Genomic DNA, 27,820 nt, shown 5'->3' with positions numbered 1-27,820 from the left:
GTCAACATCTGAAAACAATCATGAGTAAATAAACTCTTAATCCCTTCTGTTTTACCTCAGCCTTTGCCACCTCCACATTTGGGTGCAGGTTGAGCATCTCCAGCAGGGCTCTGGTGCCGCCCTTTCGCACCCCAATAATGATAGCTCCAGGCAGCCGCTGCTGGGTGGCATTGAACATCGAGGAGGATGACGAAGATGAGGAAGATGAGTAAATAGGAGAGCTGGAGCCCCCGGTGCGTAATTCCCTTATGCACACAGACAGCTGAGTCTGCAGCAACAGAAGCACCAGCAGCGCTAGTAGCACTGTCCACAGCATGGTGCCACACACAGAGGTGGAGTGGAGGCTATGTGCACACACTCATGAAGCTCTCAGACTTGTACAGAGATGAGTTGTGCTTGTTATCGGTCAGCAGGGGGCCTCAGGGGGGAGCTCTTCAATTGGACAACCTATGAGCACAGGAAAAAAAAAAGGTCATTGCTCCACCATGCTGTCTTTTTACACTCATTACACCATTATACAACTGGGCAAATACATAAAAGAACATGCACAAAACTGCAAGGAGTAAAAACTGCAAGTAAATAAGTAACTCCAGATGCTTTTATAAAGACATAAAGTCGACCAGATTCACAGTGTTAAGAGTCTAGCAGGAGAAAGACTGAACAACTTTTATGATGTTTCATCTACAGAGCATCAGTGGTGTCTGATCCATCACTTCAACAAAGCAGGCTCTTGAACATGACAGTAGGGAAATTAATCATTATCTCTCTAAAATTATAGCATGTTATTTGTTTTGTGCCCTGTAGTTCTTGTCAACGTTCATTACCTCTGCCAAGGAGGTTATGTTTTTGCCAGGGTTTGTTTGTTTGTTTGTTTGTTTGTTTGTTTGTTTGTTAGCAACATAACTGAAAAAGTTATGGATGGATTTGGATGAAATTTTCAGGAAATGTTGATACTGGCTCAAGGAACAAATGATTAAATTTTGGTAGTAATCGGGGTAGGGTGGGGGTGGGGGTGGGGTACTGATCTGCCTTGGCGGAGGTCTGCGCTCTCCAAGTGCTTTCTAGTTTAAGTTGCTTCTAATTATATTTTTTTAACCCATAAAGACCTAAACCCCCACCGGCGACCAAAACCATCAACTGATCTAAACTGTTTAATACCTGTTGATCCACTAATCGTAACAATACGGGTAAAAAATTTGTCATCTTTTCATGGTTATCAGATATGACCCATTTGGACGTTCAATGAATGTGGAAACACCGTCATCTTCTACAGCACTGATTCACCAGTAAAACCCATGTGGTTTGATAAATGACAGTGGATGGACACACTTGTTTTTATGTTCAGTTAATGATATCTTTGCTGAAAAAGTCACTTTTTCTTCAGTTTTCTCTGTTTTTGATATAATAACCCTTAACTTTACTCTGAGCTTTAATTAACACCTGTATGATCAATGAATTAAATACACAAAAATACTTGATTTACACTGAAACAACGCAAAATAAGAAAAATAATATTACAATCAATGGTGATAAATCACTTAAGAAAGGTTCGATATAGAAAAAAATTTATTTGGGAACTGACACAAAAATAGCACTGGGTCTTTATGGGTTAATTTCTGCATGAATAAGGTCATGTCTTGGCTACAAGGCACTGGACTAATGATTATGTATGTCGGTCCCAAAATGTTTGGTAATAGGTGACCTTTGCCCTGCGAGAGAGACACGTTTTTCTTATATTTGTGTTGGGCTGCAGGATGAATACAATGCAGAATAGTAATGTGTTCCAAATATCACAGGTAACAACCTTTTGTCCTGTTCAGCCTGTTACACCTCTGTTTTGACCCCTCCATTCTCTGTGACTGTGTTTCTACAGAGCTACACACCACTTGACTATTTGAACCCATTCACATTCACATAACTACGTGTCATATGTGACAGGCAAACATGAGGAATCACTATAGGAAAATTCCATCATGTGTTGCAATGTTTTTGCCTGGGAGACTAAGACTGGATTCTTGACCTTAAACTGTTTTTTTTGTGTGTCAGTTTTTTGTTGCAAAAACACTCAAAGCACAAGCAGAGTTTAGCAAAACATGAAAATCACAAACATCAACACACACAAGATACTGACTGACATTGTACACACAAACATAAGAATGTTCCCCCCGTTTTGTTGTGAACCAGCCACTACAGTAATGAGCAGAATCCACAAAACAGGAAGACACAAATTATAAACTAACTTCATTTATATACACTTATAAATTATGTAAGTGATCAAATTCATTAATGACTGAATGGGTTTTTCTGCTGTGACATGACAACATGTTTATATTCTCAGATTTACAGGTAAATATGTAAATAATACAACATTCTGCAAGTGAGCCAAACAAATAGACTGCAAGCTCTCCTGTAGATGTACCGCTTTCTTTTCCTTCAAAGATCTTTTTATTAATAACAGAACATGAATAAGACATTCACTATACAGGAAGTAGATTTTTGATTTTCTAAACAACATCCACCCATGACACCACACATAACCCTATCCAGACATGAACAGATACAAACAACCACTGAAAAAATTTATGAAAAGACAGAATGAAAATTATGAAAAAAAAAAAAAAATAATAATAATAATAATTAACAACCATGTTTAACAGCATTAATAAAAAAAGACAACCAAAAATGCTTTTATGTGGGAATAGTAGGACTGCCACACAGAGGATATGGATGAACAGAACATGAAGTCAAAGTAACGGAAGTACAATCATGTACTGTCAGCAAGGGAAAGGAAAACAAATAATATTAAAAAAAAATTCATACAATAAAATGTATTTATTGAAAAAAAAAAAAAAAAAAGCAGAGGGGGATGGGTGTACCCAGAGATTATTGGTGTGGGCGTCTCATAAAATACCAAGAAGGGGCGCCATATTTTGTAAAATTTATTCTCTGATCCCCGAACAGTATGCAGATATACACCTTTAAAAAAAAAAAAAAAAAAATTAGGTGAATTTGTTTGTCTACTGCATACATTGGCTAAACCTTGAATGAAAAAAGAGTGATGATCTTTTCCAATGTTTCCCTCAAGAGGGGGAGGATGCAATGCCAACATCAGTCAGATTATAGGAGTGAATTCACGGAGCATTTCTTTTTATCTCACATATACTGTACAGCAGTTGCTTTCTGCATGCATGCCCGCTCCACTACTTCATGATCCCATGTGTCTGAAACCGGCTCTTCATTCTCATGTGCCATCCCACAAACTCCCAGTCCAGGCAGTGGTGGCTGCAGCTCAGAGTATGTGGCTGTGATGTGATTATGACCAGAACATATTAAAATATTAATCTACATCTAAAGCAGACAGAGAGGCGATGCATTGAAAATTAATGCTGTTAGGAGGTTTAGGCTCTCCCCAAGGAGTACTAACACCCCTCTGAGTTCTGCTGAGGCATTTTTATATACAGTACAGAAGACAAGTTGAAGTGAACTGAGCTGCTGTATGTCTCACAGAGATTAATTTGTATTTGCAGAGGTTTCCAAAAGTCATTAGCGTGAGGAAACAGAAACGCTTGCATTAAACGAGTCAACAATAGATCTATACATCCCACATGGTTTTGTTTCAAGTGAGCATCAAACATGTTTCATCTCATCTGCTGGAAGAAAAACAGCAAAACCCGCGATCAACTGCACATGATCAGCCAACCTCATCTCTGGAAAAAAGAAAAAAAAAAAGGTTCACTCAGGAATTTGGAATAAAAACAACAACAAATTCCTTGGCCTTGAGCAAAGACCATTTGACAAACTGCTCAGTCGTGCATATCAGCTCTAGAATCACAGAGTGAAGTTATTACTCCTTCAATGTATAAAGAACACCACCATATATAATATTTGACATGTGTAAGCTCCATTTTTCAGCTTGCAGGTGTCAATCACTAAAAGCTGGACCTCTTAACTTTTAAAACTGAATTACTCCTAAAGTTATTATCACACACTAATCAATCAATTATGTATTTAATCTGCAGAATCTGAACTAAATATACGTGTATAAATATTTGTGCTTTTTATTATTATTTTTTAAATATATTAATGTTTTTTCTCACAAAACTGTCTCCACTGTAACAAGAGACTCACCCTTTCTACACATTCTCTTCCCTGGCATGGGTCTAAGGTGTCAGATCCTAATTATTTTTGACACTTGCAGACAGATAAGAAGGTTAGCAAAACATCTATATCAAATTTGCCATCAGTTGGTGTGTATTTAGTAATTTACAACAACTTGTAATCAGGATGTCTGTTTCTCAATTTCACATGAGGTCCAAACCCCTTGGGTCTACTGGCCATCACCCTGTCAACCAAATTATAGATAAAGACACATGGATTTGATAATCTGGAAGTACTTTGTCTAAACTAACTCTGTGTACAATTTCACTGATAAAGATGCCTGTATTCTCGGTAAACCAGGGACCTTTAGGATTCTCATAGTGTGGAACTGCCAGTGGGTCGGAGAAGGTCATTCTGCTATATTGTATATCTGCAGATGAATTTCTCCATATCTAAAAGTAAGTTTTCTTCTATGAAAGTTACATATTCTGAAAGTACTTTTGGAGAACTACACTTTAATCAAAATTCTGACATTGAAAAGTTAAATCCAACTTGTTTGTAGCATTTTTCGTGATTCTCCTTCTTTGAAATTGCTAGGCAGCAAGAGGCTTGAGGCAAGCTGCTGGCAATATAGGCCGACACAACATCAAGCCTCTATTCTTCTGAACTTTATTATTTTCTCATCAAAATTATATGGTTGGATAGTACTTTTTGAAAACTACATTTTGATCCAAATTTTTACTTTAAAATTTTAAAATTAGCTGATTTCTGACCCAGACTGTTACACATGCGTACCCTTTAAGCTGAAAAACAGAGAAGGCACAATCCTAGTCTCCACCTTAACCCATGAAGACCCAAACATCCACTGGCGACCGAAATCATTTACTGATGTACCATTTTAAATACCTGTTGATCCACTAATCCTGTCAATACATTTATATAATTTGCATCATAATCTGCATGGATGAAAGCCCATCACCTTCAGCTGAACCTGTCCAAAACTGAACTGCTGGTCTTCCCAGCTAAGCCAACCATACAGCTGGACATCTCCATCACTATTGACTCCATACCTCTGGCTCCTACCAGTGTAGTACGTAACTTGGGAGTCATGATTGATAATCAGTTGACCTTCACGGATCACGTTGCCTCTGTCACCCGATCATGCCGTTTCACTCTGTTCAACCTAAGAAAGATCAGGCCATACCTAACCGAACAGGCCACCCAGCTCCTGGTGCAGACTATGGTTATCTCCCGTCTTGACTACTGCAATGCTCTTCTAACGGGCCTCCCAGCTTGTGTTGTCAAACCACTACAGATGGTCCAGAATGCAGCAGCGCGTCTGGTCTTCAATCAGCCTAAAAGGGCACATGTCACCCCCTTACTCATTGAGTTACACTGGCTACCCATAGCTGCCCGCATCAAATTCAAATCTTTAATCCTAGCCTACAAAATTCTCCGTGGGTCTGCTCCTGTCTACTTAGGTGCACTAATAAAAGCTTATGTCGCCCCACGACCACTCCGCTCGTCTGGGGACTGTAGTCTGGTGGTCCCCAGACCTTGTACAAGACAATCCAGGCTCTTTTCATGGGTCGTTCCATGTTGGTGGAACGCTCTACCAAGTGCTACAAGAACAGAGTCATCCCTGCCTATCTTCAAGAAGCTCCTGAAGACCCAGCTCTTCCGAGAGCACCTCCTGTCCTAGCACTTTCAAACATTCCATTTTAAATATTCTAATAAGGTTTTTCCCAGGATAACCACAGATTCTTTCACGATTATCTCTGGACCTGCTGCGGTGGTCCGGCCTCTTCCCTGCCCTCATCATCACCACTCACTTATCCTCAACCGCCTCCATGTGTCTCCCCCTACTCCCCCCTTCTCCCCCTCTCCCCCAGTCCCTATCTCTATTGCTCTCTCTTTTTCCCCTTCTCTACTCTCTCTCTTTAACCCCAACTGGTCAAGGCAGACGGCCATCCTCCAGGAGTCTGGGTCTGCTCGAGGTTTCTGCTGTTAAAGGGAAGTTTTTCCTCGCCACTGTCACCAGTCACAAGTGTTTGCTCCAGGAGGATTCTGTTGGGTTTCTGTAGAATTGACTTAGAGTCTGGTTTTGACCAACTCTATATATAAAATGTCAAGAGATAACTTTCTTGTGATCTGGCGCTATATAAATAAAATTTGATTGACTGAGTGATTTAATTGGTTTTCCCCTGTAAGTCGCTTTGGAAAAAAGCGTCTGCCAAATGCATAAACATAAACATAAACATATAATTGGTGTAAAATACAGTTTGTCATCTTTTCATGGTCATCAGATATGACTCATTTGGATGTTCAGAGGCTCCATAATAAATGTGGAAACACCGTCATCTTCTACAACATTGATTCACCAGTAAAACCCATGGAGTTGGATCAACGACAGTGGATGGATACACTTGTTTTTACACTCAGCTATTGATAACTATACTGAAAAAGTCACTTTTTCTTCAGTTTCTTTCTGTTTCTGATATAATGACTGTTGAATTTACTTTGAAGTTTTCATGAACATCTACATGATAAGTGAATTAAATGTAGGAAAATACATGATTTACATTGAAAAATGCAAAATACGGAGGATGATATTTTCATAAATGGTGATAAATCACTTAAAAATGGTTAAGTCTGGAGGAAAAACCCATTTGGAAACAGTCACAAAAGTAGCACTGAGTCTTTATGGGTCAATCTGAGCTTTAATAAATATCTACATGATTAGTGACTTAAATACAGGACATTTTTCAGTCAAACATGCAAAATACACAAGATAATATTTATAATTAAAAATAAAGAAGAAATCATTTGGAAGTGCCACAAAAGTAGCACTGGGTCCTTATGGGTTAAGGACTAGTCAGTAAACCCTTATAAACCACTGACATCAGCTGGGTGGTGGTTAAGTATAAAAAACAGAGATGGTATAAACCAAAAGATGGCAACAAAATATTCATTCTTTACTTTAGCTTATGTACAGTTACTTGTAAAAAAAAAATCACAGACTTACTTGGGTAAAAGTGAAAAATGACAGGCTCTGAAATGTACTTGAAGTATAGCGTCTCATATCCACACCTTGTTAGGACTGTGTCAGTACTATAGTTGGATCTGACACCTCCACTGTTGTTCTGGAGTAACAGTAAAAGTTCTCTGGTTGGTTTTGCTAGTTCTTTGGTAACGCTGAGGATGAGGATCAGTATGCTGTAACAGTGTATTTGCAAAATAGTTTCGTGAGAAAGTTGTTTTGATGGAACATATGCACACAAGGAGGTGTGTTGTGGTATTAAAACGACTAAATCCCCACAAAAGAACACGGCACATTAAAAGACATGTGTCCTTGTCAGAACTTGTATTTTCAGGGTGCAGGTGCAGCCCGCAGGTTGTTGTTCTTTCACATAGCGAGGGGGACTTCCTAGCGATAAGAGACAAGCAATCCTGCTGCTGCCTGACAAAAATATCCACCATTATTCCATCACAGTACTTTCAATGAGTCAGAGTACACAAAGGTAAAAAGTGGTCCTGTTTCTGTAGAAAACTAATAAAACCTCATGTCATTTTAACCCATACAGACCCAAACATCCCCTGGCAAATAAAACGCATCTACTGATCTTAAATGTCTAATACCTTTTGATCCACTAATAATATCAATACATGTGAATAATTGGTGTAAAATGCAGTTTGTAATCTTTTCATGGTCATCAGATATGATCCATTTGGACGTTCAGAGGCTCCATAGTGAACATGGAAACACCGTCATCTACTACAACACTGATTCACCAGTAAAAACCATAGAGTTTGATCACTGACAGTGGATGGAGACATTTGTTTTTATGCTCAGTTAAGGATATATTTGCTGAAAAAATGACTTTTTCTTTAGTTTTCTCAATTTTTGATATAATAACCTTCAAATTTACTGTGAGTTTTCATCAACGTCTCAATTAATATACATGATTTACAGTGAAAAATGCAAAAATACAGAGGGTAATATTAGAATAAATGGTGATAGTTCATTAGGAAAGGTTAAAAAGAGACAAAAATTGACTTGGGAATGGCCAGAAAAGTAGCACTGGGTCTTTATGGGTTAATGTGATGCACAAACTAAAACCATTCTAACTCCAAACATAAAAAACAAAATTACTATAGTAACTGTAATGAACAGAGAGAAAGTGTCAGCAGCTCGAAACATTATGTCACCTTTTCCCCACAATCCAGTCTCCCTCTCTTGTATGTTCAGTCTAATTAAGTCTTTATTTTAACATGGTTTTCATCTTTTAACTTTTGCTACGTGTGCACTGATGGATGGAGCAAGAGAATGTGTTCTTTTAAATATCTTATCATCCCATCTATTAAATTATATTGAGGAAAGAAATCTAAATAATCCACTGAAATACATTAAAAATTCAGTTATGAGCCTGTTATGAAAATGTAAGGAGTCGAAAATTTAGATGCCTGTGTTAAAATACAGAGTAAAAAGTGAGTAAAAAGAAGTAAAATGTTGTAAGAACTGTAAATACTCAAGAACAGATACCTGAAACTGAAGTACTTTTACTTTGCTACTTCCTAACTCAGATACAGAAGAATATATCTTGTGACGTTACCTTTTGCGCCAGACTATCTTTCTTAGAATTAGGCCTTTTATTTGTTCCTTTTTTTTTTCACTTTCAGGGTTAAAACATATAAAAAACTGACTGCCTGATCTGAAAGTCGAGTGTTAAGTGTCCAATAATCAGTTCTGTCAAAACAGAATCATTGAGTAAAAACAAAAAGAGGCTGATGAATAAAAACTAGATGTGTGATAAAACATTCCACTGACTTTATGTGTATCTGTTTTATGTACCATCTCAGATCTTTGTTAATGTAGTGCATCTTTGTAAATGTAAGCATTGCTCTCCTTTATATACTGCTGATCTTGCTTGAATGCTATGAACTGTGGGTAATTCCCCCAGGCAACATTTACAAAAATGTGGACTTACGGAAAATGGGTCTAAAGAGTTCAGAGCGGCTTCGTGCACTTGATGACTTGACAGCGAGACATCCCTAAACCCTCAGATACTTAACCATCAAAGTCCCATAGGTGTAGAAACCGGAACAGGGCCAAAGTGGGACCAGAGGAGGCGTATATAGATCTACTACTTTGCGTTTCTTCGATCATTTAATCACATCTATTGTTGAATAAAAACGTGAATTTATCCATTTACGTAACTGTACTGTTGCCACTTTTTTGTACATCATCATCCCCAGGTGAAATTTTCCAGAATTCTTTTTTACAATTCAGCATATTGTATTAAAACAAAAATACTGAAGAACAGGACCTTCCACTTGAAGAATCAGTTCTTTTTTCATGTGTCATGTGGTTTCTCCACTATCTTGCCCCTTTAGGAGACTAGAATACATTCTGTCCCAGTAGTGATAACCGATTGTGAATTATAGATTGCAATCGATTCTTTCACCCCTTCAGTTACCCAAATAAACACTGGACCATTTTTCATATATTTTTTCCACTGAAACATTTTTTACTGCATATCCTCTGAAGATTCTGATATAATAACCTTCAAATGTAATCTCAGCAAGATGATTACAGTACATGATCAATAAAAAATAAATATAGGAAAATGCCTGATTTTCACTGAGAAAAATGCAAAATGGAGAGGATAATATTATGATAAATGGTGATGAATCACTTAAAAAATAATAACAATTTGGGAACTGCCACAAAAGTAGCACTGGGTCTACAGGTTAATAGCACTTTGCCTGCCACAGGTGAGAATGTTATGGCTGATCGGTGTATTTCATCTTTACAGCACAGCATCTTTCTATAGAGGATCTTTGATTCAGTTCAGCATGTGATAATTACTTAACTAAGTAATCTACCATTGAAATTGCAGATTGCAACCAACTGAATAGCGGCAATAAAATACCAAACTCTTTTGTCACCATCATTTATTTTGTCCCTTCTGGCCCCTTTAGTTCTGTGGAAATTAGTTTTCATCCACATTCATAAACCACTTTACTCTGACTGCCACCTGCCTTGAAACAGAACTAAAGGAGTAGAACAAAATGTGAGTTTGGAGCTAGTACTGAAGAAACAGTGGCGATACATAGCGGATGTTGTGAAAGTTACACATTAATAACTCAATCTAAGGTCACAAAAATGTCAGTCTCATTTTTTATACGATTACACTCTAATCAGAAGATAATTATGAATATTACATTCCATTTCTGCAGGTAGACCCTCCTAAATGCCCTTCAAACACAGGTAAACATCATCACACCAACAATGCCTACAGTCCTTGTATATTTCAGAGTAGTTTTGTTTACTTACCTTTACTCTTGGCATGTTACAGGTTCACCTGAACTGAACCATTGTTAGTGTCATTTATTATTTACACTGTTGTTTTTCTGTCAAAACAGAGTCTGTCAGAAAAGGTCTGTAGGTGGTGATAACAAGCTGGTGTAAGAAACCTTTTATTTGAACAAAAGACAAAAGATGGAAGTTAGTTGCAATGTATGAGTGTACTGACAACTCCTAAAAAAATATTTAAGCAGAATACAACTGACTTGTTACATCGAAGCTACTGATTACATGTACTTATACATAAGAATATTCCTACTGAACTGAATATTTGTTAGCAACTTTATATTTTTATAGCTTTACACATTTAAAGCACTTAACCAAGATGAAGTAAATGTTCTACAGAAAATATTTACCCAAAACATGACTCTTTTTCTTATGAAAACCTCACCCTTTGAATCAGTCCAATAACTATGCAACTTGTGTGCAGTCCAGAGTTTTACTTCAACCACAAACAAATTGCCTGTGAATATAATGCAGGCAACATGTTTCCAAGCACAGCATAATGACAAGAGCTAATTAGTTAACATTAATTCTGCCATCAGTATTCAATATTCCCCCTTTAACCCATAAAGACCCAGTGTTTTTATGCAGCAGTTCCAAAATAGTTTTTTCTCTATATTTAATTTTTTTAAGTGATTTATCACCATTTATTATAATATTATCCCCTGTATTTTGTGTTTTTACTGTAAAAATAAAGTATTTTCCTCTATTTAATTCACTGATCATGTAGATATTCATAAAAGCTCAGATTATAATTGAGGGTTATCATATTAGAAACTGAGAAAAGTGAAGAAAAAGTGACTTTTTCAGCAAAATATATAGCTAACTTAACATAAACCAAGTATCTCCATCCACTGTCATTGATCCAACTCCATGGGTTTTACTGGTGAATCGATGTTGTAGAAGATGACGGTGTTTCCATGTTCACTATGGAGCCTCTGAACGTCCAAATGGGGCATATGTGATGACCATGAAAATATGACAAACTGTATTTTACACCAGTTATTTACATGTATTGATAGGATGAGAGGCTCAACATTATTATTAAATGTTTTAGGTCAGTAGATGCTTTTGTTTGCTGGTGGCTGTTTGGGTCTTTATGGGTTAATTTACCACATACACACAACATAAAAATATTTGACGTTACCAACAACTTTTTATAGGTTTCAGTATTTTACAAAAGTTTCTTAAATAATCTTTGTAGCCGTCAGCAAAACACACAGCCTTACGTCTTCTTCTTTTGTATGTGCCAGACATTTTCCTTTTGTCGTAACTGTTGTTGTTATGTTCCTTCGATGCGACTGAGTTATTAATTAGTGTAACAACGTTCTGCTTCAGAGGAGGAACCCTGTCAGGGTTGTTCCTGTAGCAAAGCACTAATTGCACCTTGAGGGAGCCTCGCTGCCCCCCCGACCTTCTGTGTTATCCCCTGGCTTGGTGATATTGGCGTCATCAATGTTGCAACCCTTGCTATCGCTCATTGTTTATAGATGACGGTGTGTGATATTTGTTTGTGATGACATTCTGTGGGTGCGGTGACTTTTCTCTTACAAAAGATAAGAATTTACTATTTAATAATAATTATCATGATACCACATATTTACACTACGATGTCAGTTAGTGGTTTGTGAGTAGTAGTACAAAATCACATTTTGAACATTATTTATGACACAGAAGGGGGAAAAAATCCAATTCTTGCGTGTTCTGAGGGTCACGGCAATTTCATATTAACAAATCCAAGGTTATTATTCTGTATTTTATAAACAGAGGAGCTGAAGGTTGTTCTTCTTCGGCGCAGATTTGAGTTTGAGAACTGAGGTCGTACTTGAAAGTTCATTTATTTTTGTTGAACAGCCTCTTATTACCTTATTATGATGACCTCTGAGTAGTCTAAACTAGCTGGCTTAATACTACGCTGTTGCCCATAAAGATGGAATAATATATTTTTTTTCTTTTTATAAAATGATTGTGACAATGTGGTTTATTCTTGATAGACAAAGGTTAACTAGGACTCAGAATGTAATCATTGCACCAGGTAAAAGGTGATTACTGATGTGTGTAAATAGCAAAAAAAAAAAAAACAACAGGAATTTGTAAATTTACTGTCTTGTGAAGCCAAATGTTGCTGTAATGAATTCTTTCTGCTGTAGAGAGAGTTTTAATTTGAATGTGTATGAGTGGACATTTTTAAGAACAACTTTATTTTGAACTTTTAGTATTAAAGTATACTTATAATGAGTACCAGAAAGTAGCATCATAATCAGCACAAATAGACCTCAGCATTTTCAACATTTAATGTGAACTCGCATCAAAACAGGAAATGCAGAGCGACTTAAGTTTGATGAAAGTCCACAGAGAAGAGGCGAACAGACAGCTGCAAACCAGATGAACCAGTGAACCAGACTGGAGCAGTTTAGATGATCACAGCACAGCCCTCAACCACATGTGGCTTGCACGCTTTGCTTTTCCTGTTTTGGTGCATACTCGAGTCGAAGATGTTGAGGTCAAAGTTGATGTTTGACTTGTAAATATGCGCGACTAATCATTGGAAACAGAGTCATGCAGAGAGCTGAAGTTGTGAAGAGTTGAAATTCTCTCATAGTATTTGTTAAAAATTACACTTCTGGACAACAAACAACAGCATTGTTCACTTAGTTTATACATGATAGTACAGGTGTTCAGCTTTTCTTGATACTGATGAATATTTTAGATGTGATGGATGTAGCAGAAAAAGTTTACTTTTGCAGACTTATTTTATCTCTTATGTTCCTGTTTTTGGCTGGTAATTTAGGCTGGCTGCTTCTGTTTGGGTCTCATTTTGTTTTTTCTGATTTATTTATTTTTTTTATATACTCTAGGTTTTTTTGTGCCCTTGACTATTGATTTTTGTTGCTTATTATCATCTGTGTATGCTTTGACCTGTCTGTTAATGCCTGTCCACAGAGTAAAAATCTCCTTCTGGATAATAAAACAATAAAAGTTTACCTCCACAGATGTTTTAAAGTATATGCGCTACCTCTTCCTGTAATTCTTTGTCTTCATTTCCATCTCATTAAATGAGACAGACAAACTAGCAAAATTGGTGGATATATTATACTCTGCTGGATTAGCAGGATTTGCATATTTTTTACAGGTGGTAATATTGATTTGGTTGGTCTTACATTTGGAAACGGTCTGAAAACAAGTAAAATCACACCACTTCAACAGTTTTTTGAAATAGTTTATGATCAGACAATATTTTCAACTGCCTTTTAACTTCTCTACTACATGTTTACTGTACATGCATCACATCTTTGGCCATGACTGCATGGTATTTTGTTCCTTTCTCCAATACTGACACAATGTCCAACACTGTGATAAAGGTAATACCTGAGTTCAAGCAGATTATAGTGAGGTTGCATCTAAATTTATCAGAAATTCTAGCTGGAATATCAGAAAATGGCCAAAATAAAAAGTGAATATCCACATGTTTTCATCCACTATTGTTGCTGAGTGAATATTAGGAGTTGGTTCATGTAAGCAGTAGGTGCACATGGCAGCAACAAACCTTTTCAGCTAATGTTGACCAGATGTGAAATCATTATTTCTCCATAACTTCAAGATTTTGAGTTATATCAGTATGTGAAAAAATTAGGGCTAACAAAATTAACGCATTAACGTGGATTAATCCATCATCATTATTAATCTTATTAAACATTTTAATGCAATTAACCCATCTGCAGTTCAGAATGACTTTGAACATCTCTGCCAACGCATTTCAGGCAGTTTGTCCAAGTAAAGTTACCATTGTGCATGAACATGGACAGTTGATCTGGTAGTGACAGGCAGCAAAACCAACTGATAAAGATGGAAGACACTAAACATCATGTCGACCCTCTGGATGGAAATATAAGTACACAAGAACCCAAGACGGAACAGTCGACCAACATAAAGTATTATGCACACTCTGCAGGAAGGAGTGTTCTTTTCACTGAAGCACTTCCAGCTTAAAGTACCACATTAACATGAAGCATACGTTAGTCAGGGATTCTGCTAGCACTTCGGCTAACGCATTGCCCAGCTTGCGACAAACACGTTAAGTGCATATATATTCCCTTCTTTCTTCAGTCTGTTTGCTCATGCGTAATGAAATGTGATTAATATGAATTCAAAATTAATAATATTTAATCGTGATTAATCGAAATTAATCCATAGCAACCCTGTGATTAATATGATTAAAAATTGTAATTGTTTGACAGCGCTAGAAAAACATACATTTTTCAATCCTGTGCCAATGCCTTTTATTATGAATTCACAATATACACTAAATTGGTTGAATTTACTTATTGATATGAACATGAAGACCAAAGAAGAATAAAAGCAAGTTCCAGAGCCCATCTCAAGATACAGGGGTTGGACAAAATAATGGAAACACCTTCAAAAATCAACAAAATATAATTTAATATGGTGTAGGTCCGCCTTTTGCGGTAATTACAGCCTCAATTCTCCGAGGTATTGATTCATACAACTTGTGAATTGTTTCCAAAGGAATTTTAAGCCATTCTTCAGTTAGAATATCCTCCAACTCTTTTAGAGACGATGGCGGTGGAAATCGACGTCTTACTTGAATCTCTAAAACTGACCATAAATGCTCAATAATGTTGAGGTCTGGAGACTGTGCCGGCCATACGAGATGCTCAACTTCATTAGAATGTTCCTCATGCCATTCTTTAACAATTCTAGCTGTATGGATTGGGGCATTATCATCTTGAGGTGAAGGTGTTTCCATTATTTTGTCCAACCCCTGTACACTGCCTCTTGTTCTTGTAGGTTGTGACAGTTTCTGACTGTAGAAACCGACAGTAAACAACCTCATGTTTGGGTTGAGGCCTTTAGTACCTGTTTCTATTTCAGAAATCTTTTGAAGAAATTGCCCACCATGCTCATCACTTACATCACCCAAACTGGGTCGAAAAATCAAGGTGCGGTTGAGTTCATCATAATTTGGTGATCTATCACTGCACAGAATATTCTGCACCATTTGTACAAATTATTCATAAATGGCTCATTCTGGAGCTAAGCCTTAAAGGGAATATGAGAATGCCAATGAGTTCCCCAATAAAGGATACAATGAAAATTACAGCTTTCAGATTTTCATCACTTTGCAACATATTCTTCATTCTGGTATTGAAAGCCATCTGAATTTGAATCAGTTAATATTTATAGAAATTAACCACCGCTGTAATATATTGCTAATGGATATATTGACTTGTGCATAACTCAAGGTGATGTCTGCATTAGTTAAAATCAGTTAGTGTTGTCTGAGTAAATCATTGTTGACTTGTGTTAGTGGTAGTGTCTGAGACTAAAAATGTGTATTTATCAAGATCCTCTTTATGTGTCTACTCCACTTGAAAATGCACATTAAAACAGCTGGAAATCTTTGTCTTATTTCTTAGAAGTGTGGTTGACTATATACAACTTTGTTAGAATCATTATTATTATCCATTTACTTACTTTTTTACTTTATTTATGTTACTTCTTTTTTTGGCATGTGTGCATTTCATGGACACGTCCACAATCATTTATACATGTAGATAAATGTGAATGCGTGTAAGTAAATGTAAATATGTTTGTTTGCATATATAATCTTTACTACTATTCATGTTATTGTTCTACAAAGTAGGATGGCCATGAAAAGCATTGATTTTCACAGTTTACTCTTCTGTTACGTTTCACACTGCAAAGTCTATGTTTATATGACAATATTCATGCAACGAAGGTTCAAAAAATTACCCCTTTTTTTTCTTCCTTCCAGTTTTTTTCTTTAAAAAGAAAAAGAGAACAGTGTAATTTGTACCTATGATGTCCTGTGTGATATGTTATGAGACTGTTCTGAATAAAAATTTGAATAAAAGAAAAAAAGCTGGAAATCCATGTCATCCTATAAGACCATAAGAAAGTTATTTTCTAATGCTTCATGTATTCATTCAGTGTGAACTAAATATCAGTGTCAGTCCAGATTATAAATCAGTAAAGTTTCACCTGGTAATTGCAGCGTTTTCAAGTTATTTCAAAGTAAAATGAGATGACATGTATCACACTATGCTCTACCAAAACACTTTGATTAGGTGGGTTTTTTTTTTTTTTTTCTTCTTCATTAGTTAGAGCTTGTCTGTTCATTTGCACTTATGAACAAAATAAATTCAGAGTTCTTTCATTTTCGTTATTCTTTTTATTTTCAGTAGAAGGAGGACGATCTGAGGAGCCAATATGAATCAACATTTAACACAACCTCTTAGCGTTAGGAACATGCTCCATACTATCCCACATGAACTTCCACTTTGTCAGAGACAGATCTGCTGAAGGTACAACAGTATTACCTCAGTGTGTGGTGATTTAAGTGCTTCTGTGTGAATTCAACCCGTGTCAAATGTCCTACATATGAGTTGACTTGTACAGGGATAATGCTGGATTCAGAACCATGTCAGCTCAGATATGATTTTGACACTGAGTGGCAAACTGTGGGCTGATGCCAGTCACAGTGTGGAGTGTCAGTATTTGAGTGTATACGAGCGACTGAAACAAAGAGCGACCTTTTGGGAGGTTTGTGTCTGTCTGTGTGTGTGTCTGTGTGTGTGTGTGTAGGTGTGTGTGTGTGTGTCTGTGTGTGTGTGCTGCACAGCGAGACAGATGCCTTGTGTTAAGTGGTTGCGTGAGTCCCATGTGGCTCCTCTGTAAGCTGGAATATTCCCCTGCTGTCAAGTCTCCTCGCTTCCACCTCGCCTCATGACCTCCCCCCTCTCTCCTCCACATCCTCCACCTCCTCCTACCCTCTCACTCACCTTTCCATGTCCTTTTTAACCCTCAGCTTTTGTCTCCTCCTCCGTTTCCTCAGCCTGTTTCCCCACTCCTTCTTCATAAACCTTTTGAATCTGTCCCGCTAACAAACCCCGGCACCATGCTAATGGGGATGCCCTGCAGCTGCCTCTTAGCTCCTCATAAATAAAACACAGGCACACCTTTCCAGACCTGAAATATTTTGATTTAATGAACTTTTAATCTTGATGAATTGGAAATGAGACAGGGTTGGATTAAGGCAGGAGGAGGAGCTTTGTGTACATGTCAAAATTGTCCTCAACTTGTGCTTTGGTATTTTTTGCAATTTAAATGTTTTATAGGTTGTTCGTAGATCTTTTTTGGTCACATTACTTCAGACTTAAGGCCTTTAACTTTTAAGAGTTTAACCCTCTTTGTGCATAGTGGTCACTACAGTGGACAGCTATTCAAAGCTATTCTCTTGTATATTCATGAATTTTATTATTTTAGTTCCATATCAGCCAACACAATGGACACTTACGCATCATCCTATACACTGCAATTCATACCATTACTGTAACTTTGCTGTTTTTGATAAACCTGATCTGCAGTAACATGTTTGAGTTTAAATCAATTGGTGATTGTTATTAGACTGTAATTATCATTTTTCTTTAACAACATGGATTTTTATGTATATTATCTACATGAAGTGAGTAATAACTAGCATTAGAGTATGTTTAAATATGAGAAAACATCAGATTAGCAGCATTAAAAACATTTTTAATTCATAGTTTTTACACAGTATATCAGTAAATACGTGTTTCTTGGCTTCAGATATTAAATGCATGGTATCCATCTGAGTGAGCATTTTTGCAACTCCATGAAAAACAGGTTCACAAAAAAAAAAAAAAAAGTCAATTGCATTGCTTTTTGCATGCCTAAAGAGGAACCACTGTATCTTGTCCTGTCCCTGTACACTTTCCTCTATATGTGCCTTCCCTCTATGTATATGTATACGAGCAAGGAATGGATGAACAAGCGAATATAAAGTTTGAGATTGTTACTTAAACACAAGCTGTAATTAAAAATAAAAAGTTCAATTATTTTAATTTTGTCTTCTTACCTTAATGATACAGGGGTTATTTTCTTTTGTTCTGAACAAAAGAAAATTACCCCTGTATAATTAAAAATAAAGTTGTCCTCCAAAGAGGGGGTGGTGGTGGCGAGTAAAAAAAAAAGAAAAAGAAAAAAAAAAAAAAAAACGGGGAAAAATCATGTTTAAGGTTCTCATAAGTCATGCATGAAAGGGTTAATTTAATCAGCATTTCACTTGAATTATAAATTGCTGGATGACTGCATGTTCTTTTTTCCCCATACAATTTAGAAATAAGACATTTGTAAAGAAAACTATATTTTTATTTTGTGTTTGTATATGTAATATCCTGCTCGCAAAAAACAAACAGGGTATTGTTTTCATCCCTGTCCATTTTTTTGTGTCTGAATAATAGAATAACAATAACTCACCAATGTAGATGTGAATCTTTATGAAGCTTGATACATACATTGAGTGAATATACAGAATTGTTCATTTTTTCCTGCACATGGGTTAAGAATGAACAAAATTATGTCCTTAAATCCATTGTTTTTTGGGATTGTTTTTTTTTTTTTTTTTTTCATCTAATGCTACACTGTGAATATCATCAATACTGTCTCTGTCCCTGTTTAGCTGAAGGTCTTTAAGCTTTTCAGAGGATGGGACTTCTTAATTTATTAACAATAATTTTATTGGTAAATATCATGCACAGAAAGGAATGTGTTATGGAAAAATCATGGAATGTTGTTGCTACGTCAAACAATCCATACTTTAATTCTGATATGTGAAAATATTCCTCAGTGAATATGTAAGGCAAACAATGACTTGGCTTTCAGCATAGTATCCATGATCAGCATTATGTTTCAACTCATCAAGTTTTTTATGCAGCTCTGTTCCCCTACTATCCCATTATTGAGTGAATTCTTTACAATAATTCTACGTTGGTGTATCTAGCTCAACAATGTATAAATTTACACGCCAAAAATGTTTTTTTTTTTTTTTTTCCATTATATGAGATAGGTTGCAGAGTTTCTATCCCCACACTGATGCACTTTTTTCATTGACAATAGTAAAATACAACTGAATTATTAACTGTTAAGTTGCTGCACATTCTCTTTGCTTGAAAAAGTCATCATTTGTTTTGTTCATGGGTCAAAGACAACACACCAGATTTTGGACATTCATTGGTTTTATCATCCCCGCAGACAGGGGCGTAGAATTGTATAAGGACACTAGGGACACGACCCTACCAATATCCAGCCACTACTGTGTTGTCCTTACCAATACAACCACTGTCCGTAGTGTTTAGTCAATGATTATAGCACACAAAGGGTTAATAGTAGGTGTCTGTTAGAAGTCCCGCCTCTAACCTGATTATCATTCTCCGATTGGCTCTGCGGTTTTGCTGTCGTACATGTGATTGGCCGTCCCCGCTGTTACTCCATCTACTTGTAAACGCTACAGTTACCGGCTAGTTGGACAGGACAGGAAAAAAAAGAAAAAGGAAGTTGGACCGGACAGGAGGCGGTTCGTATCTCCAACCGCTTACCGTAAGTTGTCAACATGTCTGCATTTGTTCTGCCTGGGTCATGTCAGCTAGACGGATTTGAATATCAGAGGTGTCATTAACATGTACATTTGTGCAGGTGTCTGTTTGCCTGCATGCGCATGCATATGTATGTCCTTGTGTGCAGGGCCAGTTGATAGCATAGACTGATAACTGATAACATGATAATTTCTCATTAATTGTCTTAAAAATAAGGAAATGAGAGAAAAAACAAAAAACAAAACAACAATCCCCCCTGTAATTTCTCAGGTGAGCTCTCCCAGACCGGTGCTCGCTGTGTGTGTGAGTGACAGAGACAGAGCAAAGCTAAATGACAGTCAGGTGTAGAACTAGCATCCAGGTAAAGGCTGGAGAGTTTATCAAAATGAAAAGGCCTTCCAAGGCCTTAGCTGCACAGTTTAGAAGAGGAGGCAGAAAAGTAATCCAATTATAGAGGGTTGTTACCTGTTATAATGTCAAAAAAGGTTTTGTGTTGCTAGCAACAGCTAGCTGAACTGAAATGAAGCAAAGTTGGTTAATAATGGAACTGTAGATGATTAAGTTATGAGATATCTGCTAAGGTGTCTGGTTTACTGCTGCTGAACTGGTTTATATATGTTTGTATCTGGTTTATATATGTTTCTGGTTTACTACTGGTTGGTTGGTTTACATATGTTTCTATTTGGTTTCTATATGTTTCTATATGGTTTCTATTTGTTTCTATGTGGTTTACTGCTGGTTTATAAACGTTTCTATCTGATTTATTTATGTTTCTAAATGGTTTGACGTTAGTTGGCTGTTTGATATATGTTTCTATACGGTTTACTGCTGGCTGCTTTGTGCATGTCCTCTCATGCTTCACGTATATCTCCTCTTCGTGTTAAAATTACACTTGAGGGTTTTCCAAGACTCTGGATTCGGTATTAGGTCTTACTGGTGTAAATTAGCCAAAACGTAGACAAAATGGCAGCCTTTGTTTGCACCACTCTACAGCTAGATGGCTCTTTTTATTGGTGCCATGTGAGCTCTAAGTTAGCCTCTTAGCCCTGATCAATGAGGCTTGTATGAGTCATTGCAAGTCCTTGTCTTTCCTGCTGATCGCTTCTCGTGATTCACATTAGCCAACACGGACGGAAGGGAAAAAAAAACACACAAAAACAAAGCCAGGAATGTCAATGATGCGTGAATTCTCCATATTGACAAACACAAGTATCTATCCGGAGAAAATGGAGAACGAGGGGGTGGAGTGTAATTATCTGTGAAAGGCAGATGCTGTCATGTGCATTTTGGGAGAGTCTCTGTGTCTTCTAAGTTTTGGTGTTTTTGTGCCTCTTGTGCATGTGTGAAGCGCCTTTGTGTTAGCATGATGCATGCATCCAGGCCCTTGGAAATATCTTTTTACTAAGCGATGGTATTTGGGGGGGTGGGGGACGGATTATCCTTTACAGAGAGATGGAGGGTGGCAGGGAGGGAGGAGACGGGTGGAAGGGAGACGGGATGGGGGCTAAGGTACAGTGAATATGTGCATGCTCTGCAGGAGTGTGTGTGTGTGCAAGGCAGCAAGGAAGATTGTCCCTGGTAGGGGGTGGCATGGAGAAACGCTTTGGATTGCCAAGCCTGTCATATCACCAAGGCTGTGAGAGTCAGATAAAACTCTCTCTGTCCTCCATCCTTTCTTCTCCCATTCATTCCCCCCTCATCCGTCTCTTTTCTGCACTCTGGCCTTCTTCCTCTCCCTTTTTTTGTCTGGGTCTCACCTTCATTTCCGCAGCCATTTGTCTTTCTTTACCTCCAAACTTCCAACTCACTCGCACTTTGTTGGTACCCTTTTGTCTCTATATACCTCCTCATGCCCCATTCTCGCTCGACCAATCACGGTCGCTGATGACGACACGCATACATCACAGCAATAGAGATGATTGCCTTTCAGAATAACAAAGGAAATGTAACAAGGCTGGTCCTATTTTCCATCCCATTCCCATTACCCACCCGGAGAGGAGATGGCCAACACTCAGAGGGAGGTCTGTAATCAAAATAGATGAAGCTATCGGGGAAAAAAAGACGGGAATCGGTCATGCTTCCAGATTGAGCTGACCACAGGCGTTTTTCTTGTGCTCCCCAGTTATCGCACAGAAAAGATGGGGTACAATGAACAGTGGGCTTTTGGATGGTGGCTTAAGATGTTTGACGATGTATGAATACAGAAAAGATACTCTGAAGATTTTAAAGCCCGTCTTTTCTCTTTTTTTCCCACCATAACATTGTACAGAAATCCCTTTAAACCTAACAAAGTGTCCTACTTGCTGCCAATTCTTTTGCAGTCGTGTATAAGATGAATGAAACATAAGGCAGTAAAACAACTCTGCCCTCTCTGTTGAGTTTTAACCCTTCTGAAGAGTTGGAGACACCAAGTACTGAGCCTGAGGAGACATATGCCTGCGTGAGTTGAAAGGCAAGATTTTTTCCTATAAGAACAATTGAAAGTATAGGAGAAAAAGAAATGAAAGAAGCATAGAAACGCTCAAGTAGGTCTTGGCAAGAGCCTCTACTCCTCTCTTAAGAAGTCTGTCTGTGCTTCCAAAGCTGTCACGGCCATTGCGAACAAACATCATGTATACAAGGAAAACACTTAAGCGTATCCATACATTGAGACATTTCCACAAGATCGACAAATTAAAACACAAATTATTCAAGAAAAGAGCTTCCAAAGTAGTATTTGACTACTATTTACATGTTTGGACTATAAATCATAGTGGATATTGTCTGGAAATGATACAGGTTTTAGAATTTAAACTGTTTTTTTGCAGTTGAGGCACTTTTCATCTCTGGTTGCACCCAAATATTAGACGACATTGTAAACTGTTTTGTTATCCATTAAGTTTAAAGCCAGGAGTAATGACTCTGTATTGAAGGCCCAGCATTACACTAGATTTACACTGTACTTTTATCTAAATGAGTCAACATATTTTTCCAGGAGTCATTCTGGTCTCATTTGCTTCATTTGGACCCTAAAAATAAGTATTCTGGTGGTCTGTCTTTAACTTATTGCTCCATTTTAGGGTGAACAGGAGATGTGTTAGTCTTTGATTGGCAGGCATGTCTGACAGCTCAGTCCCTGCTGAATCACATTTCAGTGCTTTTGTTTTTTTAAAACAAAGTTTTTACTGACAGGGAGCTTAGGAAGCTGTAGTTGTGGGTTAAAAACACCAACAAGACCAACAAATGTCTTTATAATGCAGAGATTTAATGGAGCCTAGAGTTCAACTGTGTCAGTAATGTATTGTTTGACATTAGCTCAATCATCATCACCTAAAACACAAACATCAGGCTTTAACACAGCAGCCTTAAAACCAGTGGGTGACATTTGTGTTAGTGCATGTGTTGTGCTGTGACATTAAGAAACTCTATTTGGGTGCTTTTATGAAACTGGTACCTAAAAAAACAGGACATGGGGGCTAAAAATTCAAACCAGATGTAGACTAATGTTATGAAGCAAGTTTGGAAGTACTTTGGGTCTATTTTAAAAAATAAATACTTACAGAGATAAAATGAGAAACTATTTTTCAGATAAAACACATTTTTATATTATTCCACATGATATTTAATACAAAAATCTGCATGTAACACAGTCAAAAGGACACAAAATTATGTGCTATTATTTTTTCGAATATCTTTTTATTCTCTCACAGGTACATTTTAGGAATTGAACTCATTATGCAAGGCGGAGTGTTTCACAAAAATGACCGCTGTTACAAATCATTTGTGATTTTTATGTGTTTAATGGGCAGGTTCTGCATGTAATGCAAGTGGACACGATGGGTTACATACAAAACCTGGAATGAGACTGTCAATTCATGAAAAACTCACCTGTCTGGATTAGAAAAACCACTAGGATCATCAAATTTAACACAGTGTCTTTATTTATAATGGTGTATAAGACCATTTACTGCCATGTTTTCAAGATCAAATGAACTGACACCTAGGTAGCTTTTCCTGTCCCAATTTTGGTCCTATTTTTGGCCCCAATATTTTATTAAAAATTCATTAATTTTAGGATGGCTCAGAGAAAGAGTATAATTTTTTTTTTTTTTTTTGCATTTATCTGAGGTCATCATTAGGTACATCCTGGGGGGAAATATGTCTAAATTTCTGTTTAATTATTGGGTCTGAAAAGCTGGAAAAGTGCCAGGTACCAAATGTACCCAGTTTCATAGAAGCACCCATTTATATGCTAATGGTTGATTTGTCTTATGTTGGACAGATTTCTGATGGATTTACTTGACCAGAACATTCTATTAGCTTTCATATGGTCACTCTAATGCTCCTATAGGTGTGAATATGAGTGTATGGTTGTCCGTCTCTATATGTCTGCCTTCAGATGATCTGGTCCAGAGTGTATGTTCACAGTGTACCTCACCTTCACCTGATGTCAGCTGATAGGCTCCAACCCCCTGACCCTCCATAAGACTAACTGCTATCACAAATAAATGAATGAATTTCCCAAACTGCTAATTAGCAAGCTATTTTATGAATCATTGACAGGCTAACTTCACACATATACATTACCCATGAGGCAGATGGTGTGATTCAACTACATGCTGCTTAGAGTAATGTTTAAAATATCCATGCCAACATGTAAGAGCATATATCAGTACATACTGTGATAGTAGCTATTGTTACACGCTGTTGCCACTGTAGACAAACCACAAAGAGGATAAACATCACATCTTTGTCCTTTACCTTGACAATCAATGGTCTAGAGCCACACCCGAACCCTACTATTTGCCACATACTTTGGCTTTCAGTGGATGTTTTGGGGTCCAGCTACTCATGTTCACACATTGAAAATATGATTTTTTTTTTTAGAATAGAATAGAATAGAATAGACTGTCATTACACAGGTTGTGCAGTGAAATAGTAGTTTTGTCACATTGCTCCACATAGACTTGTTTTATTCATGCAGAACACAAAGTATTCCAGTAAGTGTGTGGCCTCTCTCTTGTTCACCCTGTTTTTGCTCATCTCACCCATTCTGCCCTTCGCTGAGGTCTGTCCGTCTCTTACCCATCAGCCCCCTGCTGCTTTTCAAATTAGACTCTTTGGAAAAAGAACTGTGAGCAGCCCAGACTTACCACCCTTTTCACCCTTCATCTTCTTATTCACTTACACACACATAAAACCCCGATACCTCCTCCCCCTCCCTCCCTTCCCCTCCAGTTTTGCCCCCTCCCCCATCTCCTCTTCCTCATCCTCACATCCTCAGCCGTAACACACACCAAGATCTGGGTCAACCATCAAATACCAAAACATGTTTCTTCTCCTATCTGGTGTGTGCATGACACACCAAATCTGACTGTGTGATGGAGAGAGAGTGTGTGTGTGTGTGTGTGTGTGTGCGTGTGTGTGTGTGTGTGTGTGTGTGCGTGCGTGCGTGCATGTGTGCCTGCGTGTGTGCATGCGTGTGTGCGTGTGTGTAACAGATGAAGTGGGGGTTCTTGGAGTTTTATCAAAATGTGTATTGGGAGGGATGTCTGATCAGGAAATACAGATTTATCAGGGATTGTGTGTGCTGCGTGCATTAAAAAATGCTGCAGTGTGTAAGTATGCTTGTCACATGAGCCAGATGGAGAACCAGAATATGCTTGGTGTATGTTTAAAATAATTAGAACTTCATCTGAGCATTGTGTTTGGTTTGTGTGATTGTCTAAATGGACTACCTTGCAGAGGTAAAAGAGACAGAAGTTACCTGTATTGCAGTGATTGATCATTTGTCCGATCAGATCCTTAATCTCCTTGAAAAAGCTTTAGTTTTTTTCAAATTTTTGATATGCAATGTCTTAAAATGTCTGAAACTGGAGGAGGGAAGGATTTACATTTAATCTAAGGCAGAATGAAAAAGTAAAAGAGCGTCTGTTTTGTTTGTGTTTAATTTACTGATACTCTCTGTAATATGACAATAATCATAAGTGTATCCAGTATATAATTTGTTGATTTTGTGCCACACTATTTCAATTCTAAAGGTAGCAAGAGGTTTTTCAACTTGTACCAAAAATATGCAGATAGCCTGACCTGTTCCTCATTCTGGCTATCAGTGTACATGTATATCAAGTACATGATTTTGATTGAAATGGACTGACATATGGCCATTTCCAATCATATTCATATAGTATTGCACTTACTGGCATTTTAATTTATATTTTCTGCGTGTTTATAATTGCATAATGCTCTCAGTCATTGCATTTCATGCAAAACTACAAGAAACACAGAAAATCATAAATGACCAACTTTTGGCAGCCTCATAAAGATGATGAAGCAGTGTCTCTGAGAACTAAGAGGAATTTGTTAGAGCAGTAATGTCAAATTGCTTGTTTATTATGAATATGGCGGAAAGAATGGTCCATAATACTAGAATATTTAGGAAACTGTCCGTCTGTGCTTCACAAGTCAGAACTAGGTTTGGATGGATCAATCCAAATGTAGTGGAAATGTTTGCACCCAGAATTGATGTTATTCCTTGATGCCAACATTGTGCCAACATTCATGCAAAGTCACTTTGAGGTATCGTACTACCAAACAAAACCTTAAATTTAATCTGGACTCTGGTAAATTTAGTGAAGGATTTCCTTATGATAATCAGTCCTTCGAGGGGTACCACATCATTTTAATTACTGCAGTATCTCAGACCCCATACCCTCTACTTAATTCACACCCCTGTTCCCACCCTGCTGCCAGTGTCCTTGTTTACATCTTCACACACACAGACACACACATATGTGGGCTGTCTCATAGTGACAGTAAGCTCGACAGCTTGGCCTGACAGTGAGAGGAGCCTGACCTGTCAGAGTGGATTTAACCCCACTATCACTGAGCGACAGAGGGGAAATGAGACACTAAGGGGTGCAGGATGAGTGTGCGTGTTTGTTAACCGGGGGGTGTGGGGTATGGGTAGATTTGGTTGCAGCCTTCTTGGCACAGCAGCAGAGGCAGCAGGGCATCAGACGCTATCATTTTGGTTCTATCGGGTTAATTCAGTGTCACTTTCTGTGTGTGTGAGCGCCACACTTGTGTACATATGGGTGTCTGGAACGAGGGTGAGCTGACAGATGGGGGTGGGCTAGTTGTGTCTGGTCAATATCATCACGGGCCAGCGAGCCCAAATATTATCTGGGTCGTGAGTGGAGGTTGTCTGGGTTACAAACTGTACAAGCGTGGCAGATGAAGGAAACCAAAACAAACAGGACAGATGGTCTTTATGTACGTTTACAAAGATTGAATGACAGTTAAAGAGAAAAGGATAGAGAGTATGACACAGATGATATGAAGAGTGCAGACAGAGGGACAGAAATAATGTACCTGCATCATCAGGTGTTTCTGTGCTGGTAGCTCGCCATGGCAACGACCGTATAGATCCCTCTCACCTGGCCGGTAAGACTCCAGGGACTGAGCTTTACTGAATGGAGTAGGTTTGATAATGACGGAAGGGGAGAAGGAAGAGAAACAGAGAAGCAGGGGATGGATGGAGGTACAGATGATGCCACAGTTGGTGTGGTGTTTTGGCCAAACGATACCCTACGGCGACAGTAATAAACCAAACTGGCTTCTGGTGGCTTTGTTGTCCAAAATGGACGATTAGTCTGATTGGTGTCTCAATGGTTCAGCTCTTGAGTCAATATGGACACACAGTGAGGCTGATCTCCTATGTAGCAGCTATTTTGGGGTCTTTTACAGCTACATCAGTCAAGATCTTTAGCTATAAAATGCACCTTTCACATCACACATTTCATATGTAAAATGACTGACTTTTCTCACCAACATCCAAAACCATCTACTGATCTAAAACATTTAATGAATTCTGAATCAGTAATCCTATCAATACATGAAAATAACTGGTGTAAAATACAGTTTGTCATCTTTT

General features: G+C 37.7%; 1 protein-coding gene across 2 annotated transcripts in view; it reads right to left on the bottom strand.

Moving 5' to 3' along the window:
* Positions 1–27,363, bottom strand: part of hs3st1l2 (heparan sulfate (glucosamine) 3-O-sulfotransferase 1-like 2) — a 30,163-nt gene extending 2,800 nt beyond the window's left edge. Inside the window, exons 1-3 of one of the 2 annotated variants that reach the window (XM_030142660.1) lie at positions 6,454–6,464; positions 5,883–5,885; positions 56–447 (exon numbers count right to left, since the gene is read on the bottom strand). In XM_030142660.1, the coding sequence (XP_029998520.1) occupies positions 56–316 (261 nt within the window). In that variant the 5' untranslated portion in view covers positions 317–447; positions 5,883–5,885; positions 6,454–6,464. Of the gene's footprint in view, positions 1–55; positions 448–5,882; positions 5,886–6,453; positions 6,465–27,258 lie in introns of those variants that run through there. The other variant, XM_030142659.1, reaches the window with a different exon arrangement.
* Between the last annotated feature and the right edge of the window lie 457 nt (positions 27,364–27,820).

Source organism: Sphaeramia orbicularis, chromosome 9, assembly GCF_902148855.1.
Source record: "Sphaeramia orbicularis chromosome 9, fSphaOr1.1, whole genome shotgun sequence".
NCBI lineage: Eukaryota > Metazoa > Chordata > Actinopteri > Kurtiformes > Apogonidae > Sphaeramia > Sphaeramia orbicularis.
The sequence above is the reverse complement of the archived record's forward strand: the minus strand, read 5'-3'. Positions and strand labels throughout refer to the sequence as shown.